General features: G+C 44.1%; 1 protein-coding gene across 1 annotated transcript in view; it reads right to left on the bottom strand.

The window, feature by feature from the left end:
• Positions 1-25,011, bottom strand: part of LOC138301716 (uncharacterized) — a 161,689-nt gene extending 136,678 nt beyond the window's left edge. Inside the window, exon 1 of the mRNA XM_069242230.1 lies at positions 24,541-25,011. Coding sequence (XP_069098331.1) covers positions 24,541-25,011 — 471 coding nt within the window. The remainder of the gene's footprint in view (positions 1-24,540) is intronic.
• Positions 25,012-25,667: the final 656 nt, after the last annotated feature.

The raw sequence follows: 25,667 nt of genomic DNA, 5'->3' as shown, positions 1-25,667 counted from the left end.
GCATCAAAAGGTTAATCAATCTATACACATCCCCTTGTAAGTTTACTTATCAAGGATCAGTGCGTTATCAACATTCAAAGGAGTGGTTGGGCAAATTCTTAGACTGACTATCAATTTAATTATCAGAGTAGAATTTGATTAGGTAATCACCATAGACATGGGATTATTGGCTTTCTGATTATGTTTGTTCACAACTTGTGTAAAGCCTAAGGGATCCAATGAATTTCTCACTGTAAACGTTAGCTGGGATGCCTGCCCAGAATGTGTTGGGCATCATTGAGGAAATCCAATTAGAAGGATTTTCCTGGGGTTGGGTGAATGATAACATGAACAAGAGAGGGAGTTGAACTAGTGGCCACCTTGCATAAGAGGTACTCAAATAAGTTTTAGGGTGAGCCTTGAATTTGATTCCACAAGAGTGAATTGTGGTGGACGAAGGCAACCCCACCTTCTCTACTGTGATTTTGAGTTTTAGTAAAGTTATTATAGTTTCATAGAAGGAAATTGGTTAATTGGTTATGTCAGCTGGCAAAGAGTTGTTGAACCAGATTTCAGGGATGGGCAGAAAGTGAAAATCATTATCTAGGATGAGGTCATAAATATCATATGTGTGTTGAACTGCAGATCGCAAACTGATGAGGGAATCTAAAAAAACACTGGAAAGGAGGTAGTGGTACGGAATCATCAGTAGAAGAAGTAGGGGACAGAGTTGGTGAAGCATGGAGCACAGACTTGGAAGTGTGGAAGAGCCAAGTGAGAGTAGAGTTAGAGCACTTTTGAGCCACGGACTTGATATGAGAGAGAAGATTTGTCAATGATGGTTGCTTTTAGCTTCATGAAGTCATGGCAAAAATTCCCGAAAATGAATTGGTTAGCCTAATCGTTATTTTTTTGTCAAAGTCAGAGAATTTTGAACTTTGAGTGAGACTATGAGCTTCTGACAGAAAGGGAAGTTTGATATTGAGTCAAATGGGTAACTTTCAAGGAAAGGCATCTCCCAAGCTAGCATGTGTAAAGTATAAAACATGAGGTTTGTATTAGTGTCACCTTTTACTGGATTATGGTAGGTATATGTCAGAGTTTACAGATAGATGTTAAGCATATTAGTTTTGAATATAATTTTTCTCTGTTTCAAGCTTGCACATGGATATTGTGAATTCCAATGCTTGATATGCTGTACATGGTTAGATGGACCCTAGAGAGTTTTGTGGGGCCATTATTGATAAAGATTCTCTAGGCTGAGCAGGGATGGTTTAGAGATGGCAGAATAAGTAAATCCTTTTGCAGCACTTTTTAGTCATTTTAGATCCATTATCCACTAGTACATTAGTGCATGGAAAGATGGCATGGGAAAACAGAAGTGATGAGTTACATTAGCCTTAGTCACTAGTAGCAGCACAGGAGGCTAAAAGGAAGGGTGTACCACTAGAAGTTAGTGTAGTGGCTGGTTTGTCCTGCTCTTGATGTTGTCGAGTGAGGTGCTTGTATAAGACAGTTACCGATAACAAACAGGACATACAATACCCAAGAATGCCATGGTTCAGAGTGAGAACATCAGCCTTTTTTTTTTTTTTTTTTTACTGTGTGGTCTTGACTTTCATCAGGGTATGATAAAGATAGCTGGCAGGTATGGACACTTTATGTGACTTATGACTTCTTGCATAGCCTTGCCCGTTTGCCTCCATGCCACAGCATTGTGGAGGCTATCACTTGTCTGCTAAGTGTGGCAGCTGATGGGTGACAACAAGGTCACTTTACTAGTTATTCCTTGATCAAGAAAAATGGCCTAGAGAAAGGGAAATATGTGACGTTCTTAGAGGCTGGGATGACTTACCTCCTTCACCAGTTTGGTTCTTGGTGCATTACTCTAGCTTAGGAACTAAAGTTAGAGGATCTGTTTAGCGGCTGACCAGTGCACTATATTTAATCATGGCTCATGCCCGGTCAGGTTGTGGAGGGTAATAGGTCTGAGCCCTGAAACAGATTTCATGAGGCCTGAGGTGCCCAAGAGGTACACTGCTGCTAGTGTATCAAATAGGGTAACATAATTCAGTTTATAGATTGAGGGGTATCCTTTAATGCTGGAGCAACCAAGAGCCTAATGGGGGGCCACATAGTGTTTGTCATTGTCACAAAGGGGGCTTGGAGGCTAAATGTGTTTAATAAGAATCACAAATAGTAGTGTATGAGGCATCCCAAAGATGGTGTTGTCAGCTCTACACACTCTAGTAAAACTACTCTTTACTGTTTATTTCAACCAACATGTTGCATGGTTCCCTCTGCAGATGTCTGTTTCTCATGAAAGATGGTCCCAGTGCTTGACACATAAATCAAGGATTGAAGACACAGTCAGGGGACAAGTCGGTCATGGATGAGACACTGAAATTTAGGGCCTTGTACTGGAATGGTCAATCCAACCAAGCTTCTCATGTGGAGAAAGGCTATTAGTGAAACCACTACAAAAGTCAAGTGTTAGGAAAGGGAACTATGCTTTGGCTTCCCTTTCTGACCAATAATATGTTGAATGTAACATTGTTGTTAGGTATATACCATGGTTATATAGTAGTACAATGTGTAAGTAAAATACAACTATGAATACAGAGAGGATAGTGTTACACTAACATCAAAGGCTTTAGCCCGTTTGCAACAATTATTTCCAATTAACACACTGGCAAGTGGGCATGCCATTTAACACAAACTGTTCCTGTCCTTACTTTGTGTAAGTGTACAGTTGTTTGCTACTGATAAAGGTATATTTCTAGTAGTATCTTTACAATAGGGCAGTCCGAAGTGTAAATTTACTTTTGTGAATCAGGCCCATTGGATGTAGTCCAAAGCAATTTATGTGGAAGGGGTAATTTCTCTTTACACTGCATCAATAGATAAGCACACACACTATTGAACACCAATAATCATAACTAAGGTATAATGACGATGCTACATCTTGAGATGGAACAAAATAAGGGCACAACCTCATTTATGAAAGGGTCTCTATGAAAAGGATACACGAGAGGTTATACATAAAGGAGAATAGGTCGGAGACCACTTGACTACAAAGACCATCATTCTGCGTATTGAACACTTGGGTGGTCAATAAATATCACTTTGGCTCCTGCCTCCCAAATTCTCATTCCCTGAACACGCATTGACTTAATTCAACTGGAACCATTTTCAGATTTATTACTCAAGTTTGCTCATTAGGTTAAATCAACTATAGTAACATTAGAGTTGTTTAAACTTTAAGTCTCAAAGCGTTTGTATATAGAGTAGCAGTTTAATGTGTGGGAATGTAATGAACGTATTGCACCAACTGCCTAGATTCCTAATGATGCAATGCACGTAAACCTTCCAGTACTCAGCATCCAAAGTCGCTTAAAATTCCAAACTCCCTGGACGGATCAACACAAAAAAGCAGCATTATGAATGCCAATATCCATACAGCATGCCTATTGGTAGCAAGGCATTTACCACACAATACTACCAGACCTTATCTCAGGACTACACATACTCTTCGGACATGTTACAACCACACTGTTTTCCAGCTAAAACATACATATCTGCCTATAATCCGTACAGACAACTTCATTACTACAATTGCCACTCTAGTGGCCAAGTTGCACTACACTAAAGCTAAGTAACCTGAAACCCTAGCACCGCCCAAACATTCCTCGGCCATATGAGAGGTTGGCAAAAGTATGACCGTCCAGGTAATTTTTCACCTTGCCCAGGAGGACTTGAGGCCTTTTGCCGAAGCCTGGCGCAAGTGCATTTAACATTCTTTCTTAAACGTAGCTGTGCGCTGTGCTGTTCGCAGCTGCCAGAACGCAGAAACTGGTTTAATATCAGCTCCTGTGTGTCGGCTTGACTGCCTCCTTTACCGATGATTTATTCCAGTTCCCGACTTCCTTGCAACCATTCTCACAAGCGCAAAGATCTGCAGTCAGGCCATAAAGCTTAAGAAATGAATTCAAACAACTACTGCTGGGCAATGTGCAGTTGTCAAAATCTTTTGACAGCAGCACGGTCTTTTTGCAGCTTCTCTCACTTAGTGTCTACACCCCAGAAACCGAAGCCGCACAATGTGGCACTTCCACGTGCAGCTGTTCATTTGCATCTTTTGAATCTCCTGTGCCGAACAGCAATGACGGTTCTTGGAGGGGCGCCAGTACCCAAAATGTACCTTTCACATACAGTTAATGTTAAGTACGCCCCTGAGACAGAAATATCACAAGTTCATAAAGCCATCAGTTCTACATTTAACAAGGCCTATTTTTGCATTTCTTTCTTCATATTAAAGTTTCCAGTCTAGCACTGAGGTTTCATGATGTCAACAAGGCATGTAAAACACTCCTCTACCACTAGCATCAACAACGTTTACACAAATTTAAGTGACAAAATCAAGTCAACAAAAATAGTCTGTGGAACCAGAATCAAAAGCCAGAAGAATGAAATCAAAAACACGGTGGGCAATATAACATTTTCGCATTGCCCAACAATTACCTGCATATGCAAATGTTAAAGAAGAGAACATGGACTTGTAAATAAAGATGATTGGAAGTACTATGTTACTTCAGTGTGCTCCCTCTATTTCCGCCAGCTCTCCAAAGAAATTATGATTCTACAGATGAGCATAGTGTTGTTGCCATCACAAAAACCCTTATTATCTGGCAAATGGGGGCACCAGATTGTTGGATAATAACACTGCATGAACATAGTGAGCGGTTTTTGAAGGGGGAAATAAGTAATTGAAACTTTTCTGGTAGTGAACCAACTTCCCAGTACCAAGATGTAACAATCTGGAGGGATTTTTCAGAATAAAATCCAGACTATCTATCGAACCTTTCAACGGCCCAATGAAATCTTGCAATCTGGCCATAATGAGGATTGGTCAGCTTCCAGCCCCTCCACTCTCACAGAGTTTCCTACTCAAAGGCTACAGAGTCTCTTAGATAACTTATACAAAGTTAAGTCATGCTCCTCTGTTGATCCAGCTCCTCCCCCCCCCCACACGTATTCTAGCCAAAGCTGCAGGCCAGCTACTTCCTACTCTATTAGAACTGTTAAATATCTCATTATTTCCAGGTACAGTCCAGATGGCGTGGAAACGTGCCATGGTAAAAGCATTACTAAAAAAACCTTATCTGGACTCACTTGACCAAGGAAACTATAGGCCTATTTCTCTCCTCCTTGGCATAAGTGAGATACTGGAAAAATATGTACATTCAATCAGACTTCTTAGAGAATTAAGATATTTTACACCCACACTGGATTCCCATCCTATCATGGCACCGAGACTACCCTCTTAGCGGTGGTTGAGGAAGCCAAAGTGTTATGATATCAAGGAATCATGCTTGCCATCATCCTCCTCGAACGCAGTGCAGCATATAACACTGTGAAACACAACATTCATATTGACCAAATACATAGTGCCGGAATCTTGGTACTGGGGCTTAATTGGCTTAAATCTTTTCTTGTGGACAGGACTTTCCAGTTGATGGTGGTTGCACTTTAGAGACTTTTCCATTGAATTGTGGAGTTTCTCGGGCTCTTCGTTTTGCCTCACACGTTTTAATTTGTACATGAGGCCATAGACTGATATCCTCCAACCCTTTGGGATTTCAATTATTTCTTATGCGGACGATACCCAACTGGTCTTTTACTCAGTACCCACACCCTCTCTCACCCGCCTCAGGGCCATGTTTAGAAAATGTTGCCAGTTGGATTAATAGCTCCTGCCTAAAATGGATACAAAACCGAGCTCATGATTTTGGGCAATAACGCCCACTCTCCAAGGAACCTGGGCTGGCTGAACTGTTTAGGTCCTGCTCCTTTAGCAAAAACAGCTATAAAGAGCCTGGGTGTATGGTGGGATAAATCCCTCAATCTGGATGTCCAAGCAATAAAGCTCACAGCAATTTGTGATAGTATTTTCAGTATGCTGCAAACAATCGTCCATTTACTTCCTCTAATATCTAAGAGGTTGGTAGTCCAGGCTCTTATTTTTTCTTGCATGGACTACAGTAATCCACTCTACTTGGGAGTTCTGAAAGCCACCATAAGTAAAATGCAAGTGTACAGAACTCCGTGGCCTAGACACTGTATAACATTCCTAAGCACAAATCCACACACCAAGCCCTAAGTGCCCTCCACTGGCTCCCAGTGGTTGAGAAGAGTAACTTGAAAGCACTCTTTATAACCTACAAGGCACTGCTCAACAAAGGGTCATGGATCTTCCAACCTAAGATCTCTCCCTACATTCCTGGGAGTTTTCTGTGATCCTCGGTTGCTAAGTTGATTAAGACACCTACCATTAGGAGGGTAAAGTCTAGAGGACAGTCATTTAGTCTCAATGTGGTCAAACTGTGGAACTCCCTACCGCTGCAATCTACCACAAAAGAATTGGCTTTCTGTAAACTTCTTAAAACCTGGCTATCCCAGAACAGCTCCATTTGGACCTCCTCAGCTAGTCTGTGTTGCACTTTCAGCGCTCAGAAGCATTTGCTATATAAATGCTTCATTGAATAGAATAGAATAGATTAGAATAGAAGATGCACTATGACTATGATGCACAGTTTTACCTAAACTTATGACAATGAGTTAAAAATGATGTGCAAACAGGTTTGCTGCTTTTAGTTGTTCTTTCAATGTCAGTTGCATCTCGTGGAATGCATATCCATTAGCATTAACATTCCATCTCATACATCCTCAAGATGGTCAGTTCCACAAGTAGAATCCATCCATAAAATTAAATGGTTTTATTAACCAAATGCATTTTAGGACAAATTTGCTTTTACAAACCAGCATTTTCACCATTATTAGATCAGGTCAATGAACGTTTCTTCACCCTGCAGTCGGAGAATCCTCTCTGGAAGTAGTGGCCACCAACCCCGGGAAAATTTACCACTTGCCTTAATTGGCTGGGGCTGGCTCTGGAGCAACATTGACAGCATTGCAGAATTTTGAGACTGCTTATTGCCCCTTATCAGTTGTCAAGAGCAAATTCAGGCCTCTGGGTTGCTGGGCATATGGACAATTAACAAAGAACCATCACTCACTGATACAAAATAGAGGCTGCCTAGGCTCATTGGACCGAAACTGAACTCAAGGACTTGCAGCATACAAACCCTGCTAGTCATTAAGCTCTATCCCTACAGCTGGGGAGTGCAGCTACATGAGAGCCACATGTCAAGCGGAGCACAATGAGGCAAGCTGGCAGGCTTCGGAATGAATAGTGTAAGGCAATAGCACCAAAACACAGCAATGCAGTAAAGGCTGCACAATCTTGGTAGGTAATAAATTGAAATATAAACATTACAGTGCACAGCATAATTCAACAATGCCCACATGATGTTTGCTAATTGGTCCATATGCTTATCGGCTGCCTTCAGATTGCCGACCCTTGCTTACCACGTCTAGCCTGTTCTTAACAGAAACATGTCTTGCTGGCACCGATACCTTTCTCAAAACAACCCCAATTGCAAAGAGCTCCAGTTCTCATCTCTAATACCAAGAACACCACTCAGTCAAAAGTAATCCAATTCAAACCGACTTCCTACCAAAACAAGCCCCTCAAAATGCCAGCTCATTACACTACCAAAAGATGCCCAGCGCATCTTCTTCTCCCTCCAAATCAAACACAGCACATAACCAGAAAAAGTAAACACAGCATTTCAACTAATAAAACCCTAAAGCCAACACCTTCCCCAAAAACAATCCTGACAGTGATGTTTAATGAAGAAAATTAAAAACAATGAAGGTTGTAAAAACCGCTAGATCATCTGACCCAAGTAAACACCCAGACCAGTAACAGTTCTTCAGTTCAAATTATTATTTTCGGCCCTCATGGCACCAGCTGCATCAGTGAACAACGCAGGACACCAGGACAATCTTTGCATGGGCTCTACAGACAGCGGTCATGGCCCAGGTACAGCTCTTAACTACATTGCATCAACAATAATAAAGGCTATGCCCAGTACCCCAAACAGCTCTACAGTAACTACCTATGTGCAGGGGCTTGGACACTCTGACAGTGTAACGCTTACAGCTTCAGACATCCACCATCCTGTACCATGCAAACCCTCTGGAGGGGACCCTAAGCAGTGCAACAATCCTAAAATAAATCAGTTGATCACAAGAAGAAGCTGCAGACCCGTGAGCTACAAGCCGTGTCTCTAGACTTGTCTTTTAAAAATGTTGCTAAGGTTCAGCCTGTGCCACCTAGTCCCCAGCATTCTAATTGTTCAACGATTGAGGTGTCTAATGTACTTGGGTCTGTCAGCGCCCTAATCCCAGCAGTCTGTATAACTAGTCCTCCCCATTTAACCGACACACACATGGAAACAGATAGCCCCATAGAGGATCCATATTCTGGGAGTATAGGACTTCTAAAGGCACTGGCTGGTTTGGTAGAGAGTCCTGAAGCCACAGCAATGCCAGGTGCCCCTTCTAAGGCAACACCCGATGGGTTGCAATCACAAGGGCCTCAATCACCCGCACCCAGCCACAGTGCTTCAGATGTATCAGAGGCCTTAAATTATTATAACCAACATTTAACCATGTCTGATGTCCCCAATTACACCCCCTGGAGCGTACGACCCCACCAGCCCATCACCAAGTGCCTGCTTGCAATGGTCTTCACCATCCTCCTCAATATACCCTGATAGCAGTATAGGATGTAGCGGTTCACAAAATCAGAGCTTTGGAACGCCATCTACCGATAATCAGGTCTCCCAAGCACTGGGGCCCTGTTCTTTTGACCAGTCCCAACCCATTCGTTCAAAAAGGGCTTATTGCAGTGAACAGTGATCAGACCCCCGGGGTGGTTATGAATGAGATACAGCACACAGCTAAGGACACACGTAGCGGAACAAAATGTGGCACCCTGAACCCCAATAGGGTTTTGAAAATATACCTGAAAGAAATACAACAGGCCAGTAGGAAACCAAAATCACAGCTGAAGCTCAAGACTTCAAAACTGGGGAAGTCGGGGGTCGACACTCAGTTCTCCAGACCCTCCCAGAGAGCGTTAATCCTATGGTTAGCAAGGTATAGAAGGGAGGTAGTCGTAGCTTCTGAATCAGCCGTGGCAGACATAGACAATATATTGGCGTGACTACGTAACAGTGTACCCGTAGGGAGTGCCCTATCAGCTTTTTATAAAAAGGGTGTCCATACGTCTAAATATAAAAAGAAGACCGAGGATGTACTCAGTAAAGCTCTATGTGTTTTATGAGTGCTCAAAACCAAAAAACCTCAAGAGTCAGCCCCCAACTCTTTAAAACTCCTAAAAGCAGAGCTCCCAACACCTAAAACACTCCCCATAAGGCCTCAAAATATAAAGTTAGGAGAGAATATAGGTATTTTCAGGGTCTCAAGAGGAAAAGTTCAGAGCAGGCTCAACCCCAAACATCCAGAAGGATCCCCGCCCCTATTAGGTGAAATGTCAAAGTCACCTTCTGAAAATACCCCAAATATTGTTCAAATAGGCTTCAGTCGGTTGCCAAAAAACAGCTGGGCTTGTAAGAAACAGAAGTGGGCAAGTAGCGCTACAAACCGTAAGCTTTGAATAAGAAAATTAAAGAAAGCCCGAATAAGCGTTACAATGAGACATAAAAATACCCCAACAACGAACTGTAGTTAACTACCGTTGCATGATACTCCGGGAAGCCCCCAGCCTCCGACGGTCCACAGGCTGAGGATTCAGAACTGATGTTTTTGGAAAGTGTAAGAAGGGACAGTCGTACTGAAGAGAGGTTTAACGCTACAGAGCACTATGTGTAGTTTAGGTTTGTTAACCTAGACCATCTAAACTCTTCTGATCATGGTGTTATAGCTATACACTAGGCCATGCAAACGCTCATAGAACAATTGTTACACGATGTGGGGCCTAACAATGTCTTTCAGCTGCGTTTTCAGGGGCAGGGTCTCAACAGTCCTCTGTTCACCAGACGGTCGTCTCAAGATGTGTTTGACGCTGTGACATTTCCAGAAAACCTGTCTAAGCTTTTACAGAGAAAGGCTGAATTACTGGCATACAGGACCATTAGAATCTTCACCCTCGTTGTTAGGGGTCGTGAGGACGGGGCTTCCAGAACCTTAAAGAGCCTCATGTACAGTAAAATCATCTGCAAGAAATATCAATGGTTTCTCGACTTTGACACAGGCGCTACCAATATGTGTCTAGTGGTGAGCATCGTGGGTTGTTGGTGAACCGTGCTACCAAGACAACATCATCATGTCTATGGCGGATGCAGCCCATGAGGTGCTTCAACTACCACCTGACAGACTGGTTGGTTATGGGGACCTCGGCATTTTTTAGAACTATTATGCATTTACGGTAACAGTTCTGTACCACAGCGGATCTTGGAAGTACTTCACTACAGTTGAGCGTGTGAAAAACAAGACCGTTTATGTGCTACATCGCGAAAACCACTTTTACGGTATCCTCAACCTGAAGGGGTTTCTAGGCGCCAAGTACGTGTGTGAGAATTGCAACCACATGTTCAACAACCGGACCAGACACCAGTGTGAAATGCACTGTAAAATGTGTCAGAGGGACGGTTGTGTCGCCGATGATGCTCAGAAAGTTAATTGCTCCATGTGTAAGATGTTTTGTCAGTCGCAAGACTGCTTGAACGTACATATAAGCCTCGCACAGTTTGTCCGTAAATCAGACTGTGGGGCTTGCAGGCGCTAGAGGCCGACGACCACGATTGTAAAGGTATGCAATGTCCCAGGTGTAAAGCGTATTTTATAGCCGGAATAGCACACAAGTGTTACATGCTTGAAGGATTCCCCCAGAAAAAAACAGAAGACTATATCGTAATCGATAGAGTGTACGCAAGAGACGGGTGTGCACCAGCCTAACTACATTTACACCCATCATCCAACAGCAGGTAAAAACAGGGAGTTTGAAGGCATGTCATGCGTAAACAATTTCCTCACCACGTTCATGCAACCGAAATACTATGAGTATACAATGCTGGCTCACAACTCAAAAGCATTCGACTTGTTCTTTAGTCTCCGGGACCGGATTCATGAAAAGCTAGCCGTGGAGCTCATCACCCAGGGTTCCAAACTGATGCTGTTAAAGGTTGTGCATTTTGAAATTAGGTTCTTAGACACCTTTAATTTTCTGCCCATGAAGTTGAGCAAGTTACCAAAAGCCTTTGGTTTTGAATGCTGAAAAGGTTATTTCCCTCACTTTTTTAACACATGGGCTAATCAGAATTACAGCGGTCCTATGCCTCCGCCCGACAGTTACGGCGTTGTGTACATGATGCTATCTGAAAAAGAGAGCTTTCTACAGTGGTACAATGAAAACCGTGAAAATTGGTTTTATTTTCAAACAGAGTTGAAAGCTTACTGTCAGGCAGACGTCATGATCTTGCGAAAAGCATGCAACCTTTTCAGAGACGTGGAGATGTGGTGGCGATGATGAAACGGGTCACGATTATTAAAAGCAAATCCAATAAAAGAAAAAAAATCCTGGAATACCTAGACCCATATAAGAACATTATTCTGGCTTCAATGTGCATGTCTATTGATCAGCACATGTTTTTAAAACCTGAAACTATAGCTCAAGTACCGCTTAACCTCTATAATGGTAAATACAAACGTTACTCCACCCCGTCTATTCAGTGGCTCATGTACGTCTCGGAAAAAGAGAAGATCTTCATTCAACATGCGTTGCAGGGTGGTGAATACCGCCTGGGCCACTACTACCTTGATGGTTATGCGTTAATCAATGGGGTACCAACAGCCTTCGATCTCAACTGTGTCTTTTACCATAGGTGTCTGCGTTGTTACAAACCCCATGAGTTTAATAGACTGCATCGTTGTACTCTGGCGAAGGAGCAGTATATTGAAAGCAGCGGCTTTGCTTTGAGAACCCTCTGGGAACACGAGTGATTAGACGAGGTAACAAAAGTTGCAGAATTAGGCACTTTTATTAAGAACCAGCAGTTACCAGCACCGTTGGAACCCCACAACGCCTTATTCTGCGTTTGTACAAACACCATACAGCTGTACCGGGTCGCTGGTGAGGGTGAGAAAATACACTACTACAACTTCATCAGTAAGTATCTATTTGTGAGCAAGGTGCAGTTGTACCAGTTGGGGCATCCTACGATCATATATAGGAACTTTAGGTCACTAAACAAGTACTTTGGGCTAGTTAAGTGTCAAATCCTCCCTCCGCAGAAGCTTTACTTCCTGGTACTTCAGTACAGAGTCGACGGCAAGCTAATGTTCTCTCTATGTCGAACATGCACTGAAAGTAAACAGACTAGCGAGTGTAGACATAGTGATGAGCAAAGGCTGCTGGAGGGGACGTGGTGTACCATTGAGGTGCAGCTGGCCCTCGAGAAAGAGTACCACCTCTGTAAAATACTGGAAATTTGGCACTTTCCACACACCAAAACCTGACTCTTTTCTGAGTACATCAACTTGTTTCTCAGAGACAAACAGGAGGCATCGGGGTATCCCAACTGGTGAATTGATGAGCCCTCAAAGCAAAAGTACATCGATGATTACCAAGCTCATGAGGGTATTACGCTGAGACCTGAGTTCATTAAGGTTAACCCCGCCATCACCAGTTAGCTAAGCTCTGTCTCAATTCCTTTTGGGAAAATTCACACAGCGTACCAATTCGTCAAACACATCCATCATCACAGATCCAGACGATCTTTTTAAGTATATATTTGCCCCGTCTTACGACATGTCCAGTTATAAATTTATGAACGATGAGATGGCCGTTCTATGTTGGAAATACATCAAAGAGTACCCCACAACGTGAAACAATATAAACATCTTTATAGTGGCTTCACAACCGCTCATGCTCGTCTAGCGCTTTACAGGTTGTTGGATAAGCTTCAGGATTGATGTTTGTACCATGACACTAACTCTGTTATTTTTGTGAGTAAAGAGGGTGATGAAGATCCTCCGCTGGGTGATTATCTAGGGGATTTGACCAGCGAGCTCGAAAAGGATGAGTACATAGACGAATACACTTCCTGTGGACCCAAGACCTATAGTTACAAAACCTCTAACAACAGGGTTTGCATGAAAGTCAAAAGTATCACTTTAAACATCAGCAATAAGGTTAAAATAAATGTTGACAGTCTGAAGGGTCTGGTGCACGAGTACTACGCATCGAACGATCACAAAAATAGCAAGGCAATAGTCGTAAACCATCCTAGCATTGTCAGGTCCAAAAATAGGTGGGAAATTACAACACAGCTGTTGTATAAATCGCTGCACGTAGTGTTTGATAAACAGGTCTTCACCGAGGACTACAAAGCACTACCATACAGTTACTAAATGACATTCGAGTGGCAAACCCCAACCGGTACGGACACCAGGCTGCAACACCCATTCTCCTGCATTTTAGCAGGTCCCTCAAATAGTGGTAAAAGTTATTTTATAAAGAAACTGTAAGAAAACGCTCCCAGTGTTTTATCTCAGACTCCTAACAACATAATCTGGCTTTACTCTTACTGGCAAGATCTTTACATGGAACTCTCCCTAAAGTTCCCACACATCCAATTTATAGAAGGTATCCCCAGTAATCTCAACGACGACGACTTGTTACCTAAACACCTTGTAAACATGGTCATTGTGGACGATCTCATGCGCGAAGGCGGGACCACCCTGAGGTCGAGAGTGCTTTTACTCAATATTCACATCATCGTAATCTGAGCACATGCTACATTGTACAGAACTTGCTTTACAAGGGTAAGAGCAGCCGTTCTATAACTCTGAACACCTCATACCTGGTCTTATTTAAACCCCCCCCACGACAAGCTTCAGATATCAATTATAACTAAACAGATGTACCCCAGAAACACGCAGTTTTTCATGAAAGCACTTAACGACGCCACCACAAAAACCCACGGCTACTTACTGGTAGATTTAAAACCCAATACTCTAGAAGACTACAGACTACACTCCAGTATCCCCCCCCCCTTGACTTTCCAGTCGCTTACACACTTAAAACAGCCCTCAAAGCCTATAAAAAGAACCCTTAAAAAGACTTTTGTAACATTTACACTCTAAACCTTGTAATATAAGGTCACCACCATGTCTGCGCGGATACGGCACAATTTAGCCTTCCTAAAAATGCTGGTCACAGCCAGCCCTCTAAAAAGAAAGGCTATCCTGTGTGCTGCTTTGGATGATTTAGTGGCTGCCATTTCAGAAATAGCCCTACACACCCTAAAAGGTAACGTCCCGATATCAACAAGCCAGTTCTGAGTTTTTAAGAAGAAGCACCACATTATTAAGAAGCTCAGAAATAAAATGGCGCCACTCCGTCCTAAAAGAAAACTTGTCAAACAGTCTGGAGGTTTTATATAGGCGCTGCTGGGTATAGCTATACCCCTAATTACAGATCTCCTGTCAAGGACATGATGGAGCACTCCCAACCACACCATCAGCTTTAACAGTTGGGCCCTTCTACAGCCGACATATGGGACATATGCAGAAACGAGACACAGCGTCTCAATGCTGAGATCAAAGCCATTTTGAACCGAACTGATTTAAAACCACACCACAAGTTCGGCTTTACTCAGGAGCCCTTCAAAACTTTTTACAGCATTACAATCAACTAGCATCTGAAAAAACACAAATTGACTCTGTATACCACTGACACGGAACAGCCGACAGCAGACCCCGTAGCACCTCAAGACCCTGGCCCCCCTGGTTCCCGCAGATGCTGTTGTCAAAGACCTTTTATAAAATATAAGTCAGAGGTATAGAGGGGCGGCGCAAATGCTGCTCGATAAAATGACTGCTACTAAAGATCTGATCTCTTAGAACGACCTGGGTGAATTTGTTTACAAGGGACAGCTGATTGCTGGATCACACATGTACGATCTGGTCAGAGGTCTCACTCACAGTAAAACACTAACAACACAAAACGCTCCAAGAGGTTGGAAGCAATTCCTAAGTGCCACTGCGGAACTCAACATTCCCTCCACGATCATCAGTAATACAAGCCACAGGCGGAGGCTTGAAAGTTTGAATGATCTGACCCCTGGTGTTTTTATCATAAGTCCCACCGTGCCGATGTTGCCTTTCTTTCCTCAGCTAACACCTTCTAGGAGCACCTACGCTCTACCTGTAGAACCTAAAAAGAGACTGTTCAAAATTAACACATGGTTATCGCTCTAATGTAATCACAAAATTTGAACCGTTGTACAGTTTTGTTAAAAAGGTTCACGTCTCAAAAGATTTTTGCTTCATTGATTTCTTTACCATTGTAAATGTTTGTGGTGTAAACTGTTTGTAATAAACACTTTTAACTTTTCAACAGTAGTCAGTAAATGAGTGAATGAAATGCATAGTTTGAATTCATGTTTAAGATATTTTTATTTTAGGCAGTCATCAGTACAAATAGAGGCGTTACAAGGCCTTACACTTTTGACAAACACTGTATTCTGTTTTCACAACACTCGACATGGGCCTAGTGTTTTCATTCACATATTTCATAACAATACCATTGTTGTTTACTAGATCGGTGGAATACAGATTTAAGAAATTTCTAAACGTCATACCCTCAGACATTTTATTAATAAAATATATACAATGTTCCCCACATGTGATGGCTAGAGAATCCTGTACATGCAGGTTGTTTTACTCAACCTCGGGCGATCCTTTTTTTACTTATTTGAATATTGGTTTTGTATAAATGTTATTCTCAAGGAACTCTGCTGAACTGTCAAACACTACAACCTTGTCTACATCCAGAAACATGGCTGCCCAATGTGTACCGCCCTTGTAATGCAGGTTGGTGTTAAAGATTAGGGTGCGGGGTCTTTCTGGGCCTATCTTTTCAGGTAGCCCATCGAAATACACCTGAAAAGTATTTCTTAGCGTATTTATGTATTAAGGGCCAGATGTAATAAGGTGTTTGCGGGTTGCAAATGGTGAAAAACGCCATTTGCGAGGCGCAAAAGCCTCACCGGTATGCAGAAATGCATTTTGCGAGTCGGATCCGACTCGCAAAATGCATTTCCGACTCGCAAAAAGGAAGGGGGGTTCCCTTCCTATTTGCGACTCGCAATGCAATGCACTTTCATTTGCGACCGCGAAAGTGGTTGCAAATGAAATCGCAGTTACCATCCACTTGAAGTGGGACCCCATCCCCTTTGTGAATGGAAACAAAAATATTTTTTCAGGGCAGGCAGTGATCCAAGGGACCACTGCCTGCCCTGAAAAAAAAACGAATCTAAAGGTTTAGTTTTTTTTTTCCAAGTGCAGCTCGTTTTCCTTTAAGGAAAACGGGCTGCAGATGGAAAAAAAAAACTGCTTTATTAAAAAGCAGTCACGGACATGGTGGTCTGCTGACTCCAGCAGGCCACCATCCCCGTGAGTGCCCATACTCGCAATGCGGTCGCAAACTGTGACCCACCTCATTAATATTAATGAGGTGGGTCTTTGCTACCCCATTGCGAGTTGCAGAAGGTGTCTGAGACACCTTTCTGCATACCAAATTGCGAGTTGCAATTTGCGAGTCGCACGGCCTCGCAAATTGCAAGTCGCAATTTGGTTTCTTCCTACATCTGGCCCTGAGTCACGTATCTCTGCAGTGTCCATTTTACAAACTTTTAATGATGGTCAAACATAAGCTGTCGGGCGTGATTGACCTAAATAATACTGTTGAATACCGAGAATACAACCATATTCACGTTGGTAGCCAGCGCCTGTCAGAATCGTATTTCAGCTTTTAGATTTCCGTTATTGATTAAGTTGTAGTGGTCACCGTCTTCCATGTCAGGAGTCGGTTCGAATGCAAACAATGTGCAGCCGGCCCCTTACCCCTCTCTTAAAACAACAACTCCTTAGCCCGGCAGATGTTTCCCCGTTATCGAGACCAGACCGAGATATTCCCTGAGAAAATTGGATGTTCCAAAACTCTGAGTGAACGGTTTTGCGGGGATAACAGCTCCCTCGGGGACCAAATCGGCATAGTTGATGTCATAGTGTTTGAAGTTGAAAGGGTTAGAGGTATAGAACCCGCTAACAGCTGTTTTGGCCAGAAACCCTATGATGATGAGTTTCGGTAGTTGCCCCAGAAATAGATTCTGCTGTTGCATTAATCTAGTACCGGCTGGGATGCTGAATATCTTCAGAGCCACTCTTTCAATGGCGTTCTTGGCGTTCGATAGTTGTAAATCTGCAAGATGGAGGATTTCGAAAAGTCAGAGTCACCTCAGCTCAGGACACCTTAGGGGTTCTCCTGACTGGCCAGTGACTCTTCCTTGTTTTTCTCATTATCTCCTCCGGCCTTGCCGCCAAATGTGGGGCCGTGGCCGGAGGGGGTGGGCATCTCCACTAGCTGGAATGCCCTGTGGCGCTGTAACAAAGGGGGTGAGCCTTTGAGGCTCACCGCCAGGTGTTACAGTTCCTGGAGGGGGAGGTGAGAAGCACCTCCACCCAGTACAGGCTTTGTTACTAGTCACATAGTGACAAAGGTACTCTCCCCATGTGGCCAGCAACATGTCTGGTGTGTGGCAGGCTGGCAAAACTAGTCAGCCCACACTGGAAGTCTGGTATGTTTGCAGGGGGCATCTCTAAGATGCCCTCTGGGGTGTATTTCACAATAAAATGTACACTGGCATCAGTGTGCATTTATTGTGCTGAGAAGTTTGATACCAAACGTCCAAGCTTTCAGTGTAGCCATTATGGTGCTGTGGAGTTCGTGTATGACAGACTCCCAGACCATATACTCTTATGGCTACCCTGCACTTACAATGTCTAAGGTTTTGCTTAGACACTGTAGGGGCATGGTGCTCATGCACCTATGCCCTCACCTATGGTATAGTGCACCCTGCCTTAGGGCTGTAAGGCCTGCTAGAGGGGTGACTTATCTATGCCATGGGCAGTGTGAGGTTGGCATGGCACCCCGTTGGCGGAGTGCCATGTCGACTTAGTCATTTTCTCCCCACCAGCATACACAAGCTGGCAAGCAGTGTGTCTGTGCTGAGTGAGGGGTCCCCAGGGTGGCATAAGACATGCTGCAGCCCTTAAAGACCTTCCCTGGCATCAGGGCCCTTGGTACCAGGGGTACCAGTTACAAGGGACTTACCTGGATGCCAGGGTGTGCCAATTGTGGAGACAAAGGTACAGGTTAGGGAAAGAACACTGGTGCTGGGGCCTGGTTAGCAGGCCTCAGCACACTTTCAAATCATAACTTGGCATCAGCAAAGGCAAAAAGTCAGGGGGTAACCGTGCCAAGGAGGCATTTCCTTACAATGAGGTTTTACAATTTCGTATCCTCTTCGCAAAAATGGCATGGCTCTTCTAAACAAACTTAGAAAGAAGCCCTCAATATGGCCCCGTGCATGACAGGGGCCCCTTGAAAGTAGGGCAGCGGTTCTCCATAACTGGCCTGGACTCTTTATTAATCCCTAAAAATATAACCATGTATGTTCATAATGAGCATCGCTATTGCCTAATAGTCACTGTCGTGCTGTGGCCTTAAATGAAGCTTAACAATAACTTTCCCGTATTTAAAGGCCACCGGCTCTGACTGATCATCATAGATCATGATGGTTATAGTGTCAAAATGTTTTTGGGAAATTGCCACGTAGTCGGGTTTGTGATGTTGTATATTAACCACTGTGTTATTTTCGCCCTTCACAGGGATCCATCTCAACAACGGAGAATAAATATCTCCTATCCTCTGAGGTTCTACGATGTCGCTATACACGTAGAGTGTATAACATCCGCCGTTAATGTCGGGGCACAAAGGGTCTGGCTCCACATGTCTTTTCACATGTTGTACGGTCCCTAAAACCATTTGTAATTTACCGGTACAGGGAAACCTAGTATCTAGCTCGGGGGCTTTAAGAAACACTTTTCTTCTAACATTATCAGACACCAGCTGTACATTTGCATACTCTTCAACGGCGGCTATGGCTCTGTCAATGGCGTCGACCACCGCCTCTATGGTGGTGTAAAACCCATATGGGAAACTCACGGGGAAGCTCAAGAAGTCCTGAGAGCTCTTTATATGAAATTTAGCCTCAAGCTTTGTAAATGCATTCTACGTTTAGGGTACTGTATCTCCATTAGGGCCACCTCCCAGGACCCTTTCAGGTCCACCGGTTTAGCCAGTTTCACTGTATAATTAGAAATCTGATTGGCGGAGAACATGTCCTTCGAGGCGTTGGACGGTAGCGTAATATAAAAAGGTGAGGTCGCCATCTCTGCACTTACAGCGCGACCTCACACACCATGCAGCGAGCTGGCCAAAACTCAACTGTTAAATTTCTCAGGCCACCCCGTCATTTGACCAGCGTCTGTTTCATAGCTCTGCTGCCTTTCCTATTCAGAACCTTTTCCACCCTGTACACCCTGTTGTGATATTAGGGCACCTTATGAAACAATTTGTTGTAAAAGACACCTGTAACACTTTCCCCGTCATAGTTATTCAACTTGTAAATTGATGCCCCTTCTTTAAGCTCTGCACTTTCCACTATGAATATCTCATCGCTAAATCTCTCTTGGTAGCCCTTGGTGAAGACGCCCTTCAACTTTGAAACTCGGTCATGATCCCCTTCTTTTAAAGCCGGTTTCCTGACCTTCTCCTCGAGACGATTCCCGTACACAGTTCTCCACACCATTAACTAATTATCTGCTGTCACCTCTACGAGAGACATTTTGATGGTCCCATGGTGACTGACGTTAACCATCTATAAAAGCCTGTAGAACATCCACATATATGTAGGTATTGTTTGCTGTGAAATATCGCCACATCTTTGATTTTAAGATTCTGTTAAAACGATCTACAACCACTGCTTTTACCTCGGTGGGCCTTACAAAATGCTTAACAGCCTGTTGCTTTAATAATTTCTGAAAAAGTTTGTTTAAAAATTCCTTTCCAGCGTCTGTTTGTAGATTTTGAGGTACTCGACCTCTCACGAAGATGTCTTTAAAGGCGGCGGTTACGCTGGTACCGCTTTTTTCGTTTAACTCCTCTGAATAGGCATACTTGGACAATACGTCTATGACTGTTAATATATATATTACGCCGTTGTTATGTTTTGCTAGATCTTGAAGACTGATTATGTCTGCCTGCCACTGATAAGACATAGCTTATAGCGGTCGCCTCTGCTGGACACCTTGAAGCCTTTTGATAACGTATACATAGTGCGATGCATGTTACACATGTTGCTCAGAGCAGTTCCTTTTACTAGGTCTCAGCATCACAAGCTTTGATATTTTTATAGCTATACACTCAGTAGCTTTAGACATGACATTGCGCTCCCCTCGCCTATAACTCTGGATGCTCTGGATACTGACAGCGCTCAACAGTTCCTACAGTTCTAGGTCGGACAATACAGGACCCTTATTTGTGAAATAATCTTCATTCAGGAGTTCCAAAGCACGGTGTAGCCCAGTCTGGGGTGAATGTGTTAACTCAGACGCACTCTCTTGGGCCATGCTCCAGTATTTATCCACTGCGGGTAGCCACGCATTGATACACCAGTTGGCAATTGTTGGAAATGGCCCTTCTGCAGGGTTATCCCCAGACTTTTTGCCTTCCTCCTTCTCTTTTTCTGACCTCATTGTTGCTGGTTTCTAGACTCTGCGCACTTTACCACTGCTAACCAATGCTAAAGTGCATATGCTCTCTCCCTTTAAACATGGCAACATTGGATCATACCTAATTGGACTATTTAATTTACCTATAAGTCCCTAGTAATGTGCACTGTATGTGCCTAGGGCCTGTAGATTAAATGCTACTAGTGGGCCTGCAGCAATGGTTGTGCCACCCACTTAAGTAGCCCCTTAACCTGGTCTCAGGCCTGCCATTGCAAGGCCTGTGTGTGCAGTTTCACTGTCACCTCAACTTGGCATTTAAAAGTACTTGCCAAGCCTAAACCTCCCCTTTCTCCACATATAAGTCACCTCTAATGTGTGCCCTAGGTAACCCCTAGACAAAAACAACAAGTGATGGGCGGAATGCTGAACATTGTCAAACACTCACCCCCAGTCACAGATCTGGGTTTAATCTATTGTTCTTTTGCTCACCATGCCACCCCAGTTTGGACCCAGCCATATTCAAATCAGTCTTGACCCTGTTCCTCATGGGAACAGTCCAGCCCAAACTGCCAAGCCAGGTCCTCACTGGACCGGAAACAAGCATCCTGGGACCGGTTTCTGGGTTTCATCCCTCATCAGCCAGGCTAGCTTGAATCCAGTGGCATGGGAAGCACGGGACCCACGTCAGGGCATACCCTTTCCACTTAGGGCAACAAAGCAAAAACAACAAGTGATGGACGGAATGCTGAACATTGTCAAACACTCACCCCCAGTCACAGATCTGGGTTTAATCCATCGTTCTTTTGCTCACCATGCCACCCCAGTTTGGACACAGCCATATGCAAATCAGTCTTGACCCTGTTCCTCATGGGAACAGTCCAGCCCGAACTGCCAAGCCAGGTCCTCACTGGACCGGAAACAAGCATCCTGGGACCGGTTTCGGGGTTTCATCCCTCATCAGCCAGGCTAGCTTGAATCCAGTGGCATGGGAAGCACGGGACCCACGTCTGGGAATACCGTTCCCACTTAGGGCGACAAAGCAAAAACAACAAGTGATGGACGGAATGCTGAACATTGTCAAACACTCACCCCCAGTCACAGATCTGGGTTTAATCCATCGTTCTTTTGCTCACCATGCCACCCCAGTTTTGGGAACATGGTCAAGACTGATTTGCATATGGCTGGGTCCAAACTGGAACGGCATGGTGAGCAAAAAAAATGATGGATTAAACCCAGATCTGTGACTGGGGGTGAATGTTTGATTTGGTCTACATTCCATCCATCAACTGTTGTTTTTGCATAGGTAACCCCTAGAGCAGGGTGCTGTGTGGGTGAAAGGCAGGACATGTACCTGTGTAGTTCACATGTCCTGGTAGTGTAAAACTTCTAAATTTGTTTTTACACTACTGTGAGGCCTGCTCCCTTCATAGGCTAACATTGGGGCTGCCCTCATACAGTATTGAAGTGGTAGCTGCTGATCTGCAAGGAGTAGGAAGGTCATATTAGGATGGCCAGAATGGTAATACCAAATCCTGCTGACTGGTGAAGTTGGATTTGATATTACTATTCTAGAAATGCCACTTTTAGAAAGTGAGCATTTCTTTGCACTTAAATCTTTCTGTGCCTTACAATCCACGTCTGGCTGGGCTTAGTTGACAGCTCCTTGTGCATTCACTCAGACACATCCCAAACACAGGGTACTCAGCCTCACTTGCATACATCTGCATTTTGAATGGGTCTTCCTGGGCTGGGAGTGTGGAGGGCCTGCTCTCACACAAAGGACTGCCACACCCCCTACTGGGACCCTGGCAAACAGGATTGAACTGAAAGGGGACCTGGTGCACTTCTTAGCCACTCTTTGAAATATCCCCCACTTCAAAGGCACATTTGGGTATAAAACAGGGCCTCTGCCCTACCTCATCAGACACTTGCTGGAGAAGAAACCTGAACCAGAACCTGCATCCTACAAAGGACAACTGCCTTGCTGTTGGCCTGCTGCCTTGCTGAACTCTTGTCTGGCTGCAAAAGTGCTCTCCAATGGCTTGGATAGAGCTTGCCTCCTGTTCCCTGAAGTCTCAGGACCAAAAAGACTTCTCTTTTTCATTTGGACTCCTCATGCGCCGAAAAATTTGACGCATAGCTTGCTCCGCGGTGAGAAAATCTCTGCACGCCGACGCTGCTCGACGTGACACCTAGGGGGCGACCTGAACTTCAACGCACGGCCTCGCATGGACAACGCCGCCCGACTTCCAGAGAGGAAATCGACGCGACGCCGGCCGCAAGAAAGAAAATTCCACGCACAGCCTCCGGGAACGATGCGCAGCCGGATAACAAGCCAAAGAATTCACGCACAGACCCTGGGACATCTGGTAATCCCGTGAACCATAGAAGGAGACGGCACCGTGTGCCGGAAAACGACGCACGTCTTCCCCGAGTGAAAAAATAACGACGCAAGTCCGTGTGTGAAGGGGCGAAACCGACGCACACACCATTTTTCTTCCCGCAGAACAACGCACGTCTCCCCGCATGAAAAATAACGACGCAAGTCCGTATGTGAAGGGGCGAAACCGACACACACACCATTTTTCCACGCATCTCCTCCTCTGCGGTCCTCTGCAGAAATTTTCCACTCCAAACCAGGTATTTTGTGCTTGAAAGAGACTTTGTTTGCTTTTAAAAGACTTAAGACACTTTATATCACTTTTCAGTGATATTTCCACAAATTCTTATTGCATCTTTATTGTGTTGATCTACAAATATTCAGATAAATATTCTATATTTTTCTAAACACTGTGTGGTGTATTTTTGTGGTGCTATATGGTGTTATTGTATAATTTATTGCACAAATACTTTACACATTGCCTTCTAAGTTAAGCCTGACTGCTCGTGCCAAGCTACCAGAGGGTGGGCACAGGATAATTTGGATTGTGTGTGACTTATCCTGACTAGAGTGAGGGTTCTTGCTTGGACAGAGGGTCACCTGACTGCCAACCAAAAATCTCATTTCTAACAGCAATACACACAAGTCTGTCGCACTGCAACATAGCCGGATGTTCTGTAATGTTCAGATAACGCAGAGTCACAGGGTGTATTTCAGCTATTCTCTCATTAACTAGCACATTTATCAGTCTCCCAATACAGATGTAGCCTGGGTGTGACTCATAGACGTCTTGCACTGCAACACTCTGATTCTCGTCCAAAAAGTGAGTAAGTATGTAGCATTCAGTAACACCGTTATGGTCTGCTATCCACGAAATCTCCTTTTTTGTGTGTTTTTTTTTAAAACAACTTTCGTGGGGCTAAAGACCGCATTCTTCTATTTTTATAATAAATATAACACATTTGTCTTACTATGACCCATTCTATCAAGCTTTTGTAAAAATAGGTACACAGTCCTTGCATATGTTCGAATTTTGAGCAGGGCTCTGCAGCGTATCGGATCTCATTGACCGATGCTGCCAAGACCATAATCGTATCGACGTGGACACCTTTCTTCACAGCTGCAACCCGTGCACCGCCCTTAACAACTTGTATACCTTGTGTGGGTCTAACCGGCTACATATGTGCCGAATTGTTGTTACAGTGTACGACTCGTATAGGCAGTCATGAGCCTCCTGCTGTAGCTCATTACTTTAATGCCCGTAACACAGGTTATAATAGTCACGTTTAACACATATGTTCACAACGGTCGCCACAAAACCTTTAACAGCCCATATGGCGTCATAGGGTACGACCGGCGTTTGCTTTTCAAAATCGGTGCTATTGTAAGTGCTGACACATTTCTTACGCAGCTCTTTGTTCTAGTGTGTAACTGTCTGGAACAGCATAAGCAGTAAAAATTTATGTTGTTAACCTTTGGCGTAGACCCCTCTAGAGCATTTCTTTCTGCAGTTGTTTTCTACGGTTCAAAGAAAAAGCAAAAGACATACTATTAGTTAAAAGTATAATATCGGTGTATACACGACACTTGTCTATAGAGTTTTTACTAACCTCAGCATTTTCACTACACTCAGCGGCTGCTCTGAAATCGTGCACGTCGCACGGGTCCATTGGTGTATAAGGGACTTCGGATTTTACATTTGTCGGCTGTACCACAAATGCCTCTGTATCAGGGTCCTCCTGAAAGCACATGTCTTCATAGATCGGCAAATTTGGTGGTGCTACACCTTCTTCATCATCTTCAGTGTCGCTGAAGTTGACTGGATCACTTAATTCGTCTTTCGAGGCTTCGCTGACACTGCTATCAACCTTGATTAGGGATACCAGCTGTGGCAAATCCTTGAGGCTGAGCTTTTCAAGACGCTGGCAGAGTTTCTCTTTAAACCCAGTAACAGAACACCCATCTTTAGGGGCAGTCTGCTGTGCATTCCCACCCAACACCAGAGGTGCTAGAGTCCGATAATATCTATTCTGGGCTCCTGAGACGCTGGCTTTTCTGGTGAGCGGATTGTATCTCTTCATATTGCCTAGACAACCTATTTCTGCAGTGGTTCATGATTTGGCATGCTACTCTAACCGACTACTTATGTGTATTCTATGGTTCAAAAATGGGGTACGCCTCTACAACACATAGCAGTCACATGCTCTCATTGATGGCTCTAATACATTGCTGGGGTTACACGTGGTGCTAAGCACATGTTACTGCTTTTGCTGCATTCGCCCAGCCCCTCTTTTTCAATTAACCAGCAGTGTGGAGGTTTGACCTTACACTCCCAATGTGCCTCCCTGAGAGGAGGCCCCCAAGCAGCCACTTGGGCCTGAATGTCTGACATGACCAGACCTGTTCTCATAGGCCATAAAACAGGTTGCACACCAGCACAGCCCTCATTTTACACAGCTCATAGATCTAGACACAGGGGCTAGGACCCTGCCACATGACTGACAGGTGACCCCCTGATGTCACAACCCACGTGATTCACCTACACCTATGTCATTGCCTACGTCAGCATGGGGCGGGGGCACCCACGTCACCACCTACGTCATTGCCTACATCATTGCCTACGTCAGCGCGGGGAGAGGCACCTGTCAAAAGTTTGATGGACAGTATCCTCTCCTACTACTGCCATTTATTTAACTGCAGTTCTGTTTCTAAGTGGTTTTAGCTCTTTGTGTGTGTA

This window comes from Pleurodeles waltl, chromosome 6 (genome assembly GCF_031143425.1).
Source record: "Pleurodeles waltl isolate 20211129_DDA chromosome 6, aPleWal1.hap1.20221129, whole genome shotgun sequence".
NCBI lineage: Eukaryota > Metazoa > Chordata > Amphibia > Caudata > Salamandridae > Pleurodeles > Pleurodeles waltl.
Note: the sequence above shows the minus strand (reverse complement) of the source record. Positions and strands in the feature narration are given on the sequence as shown.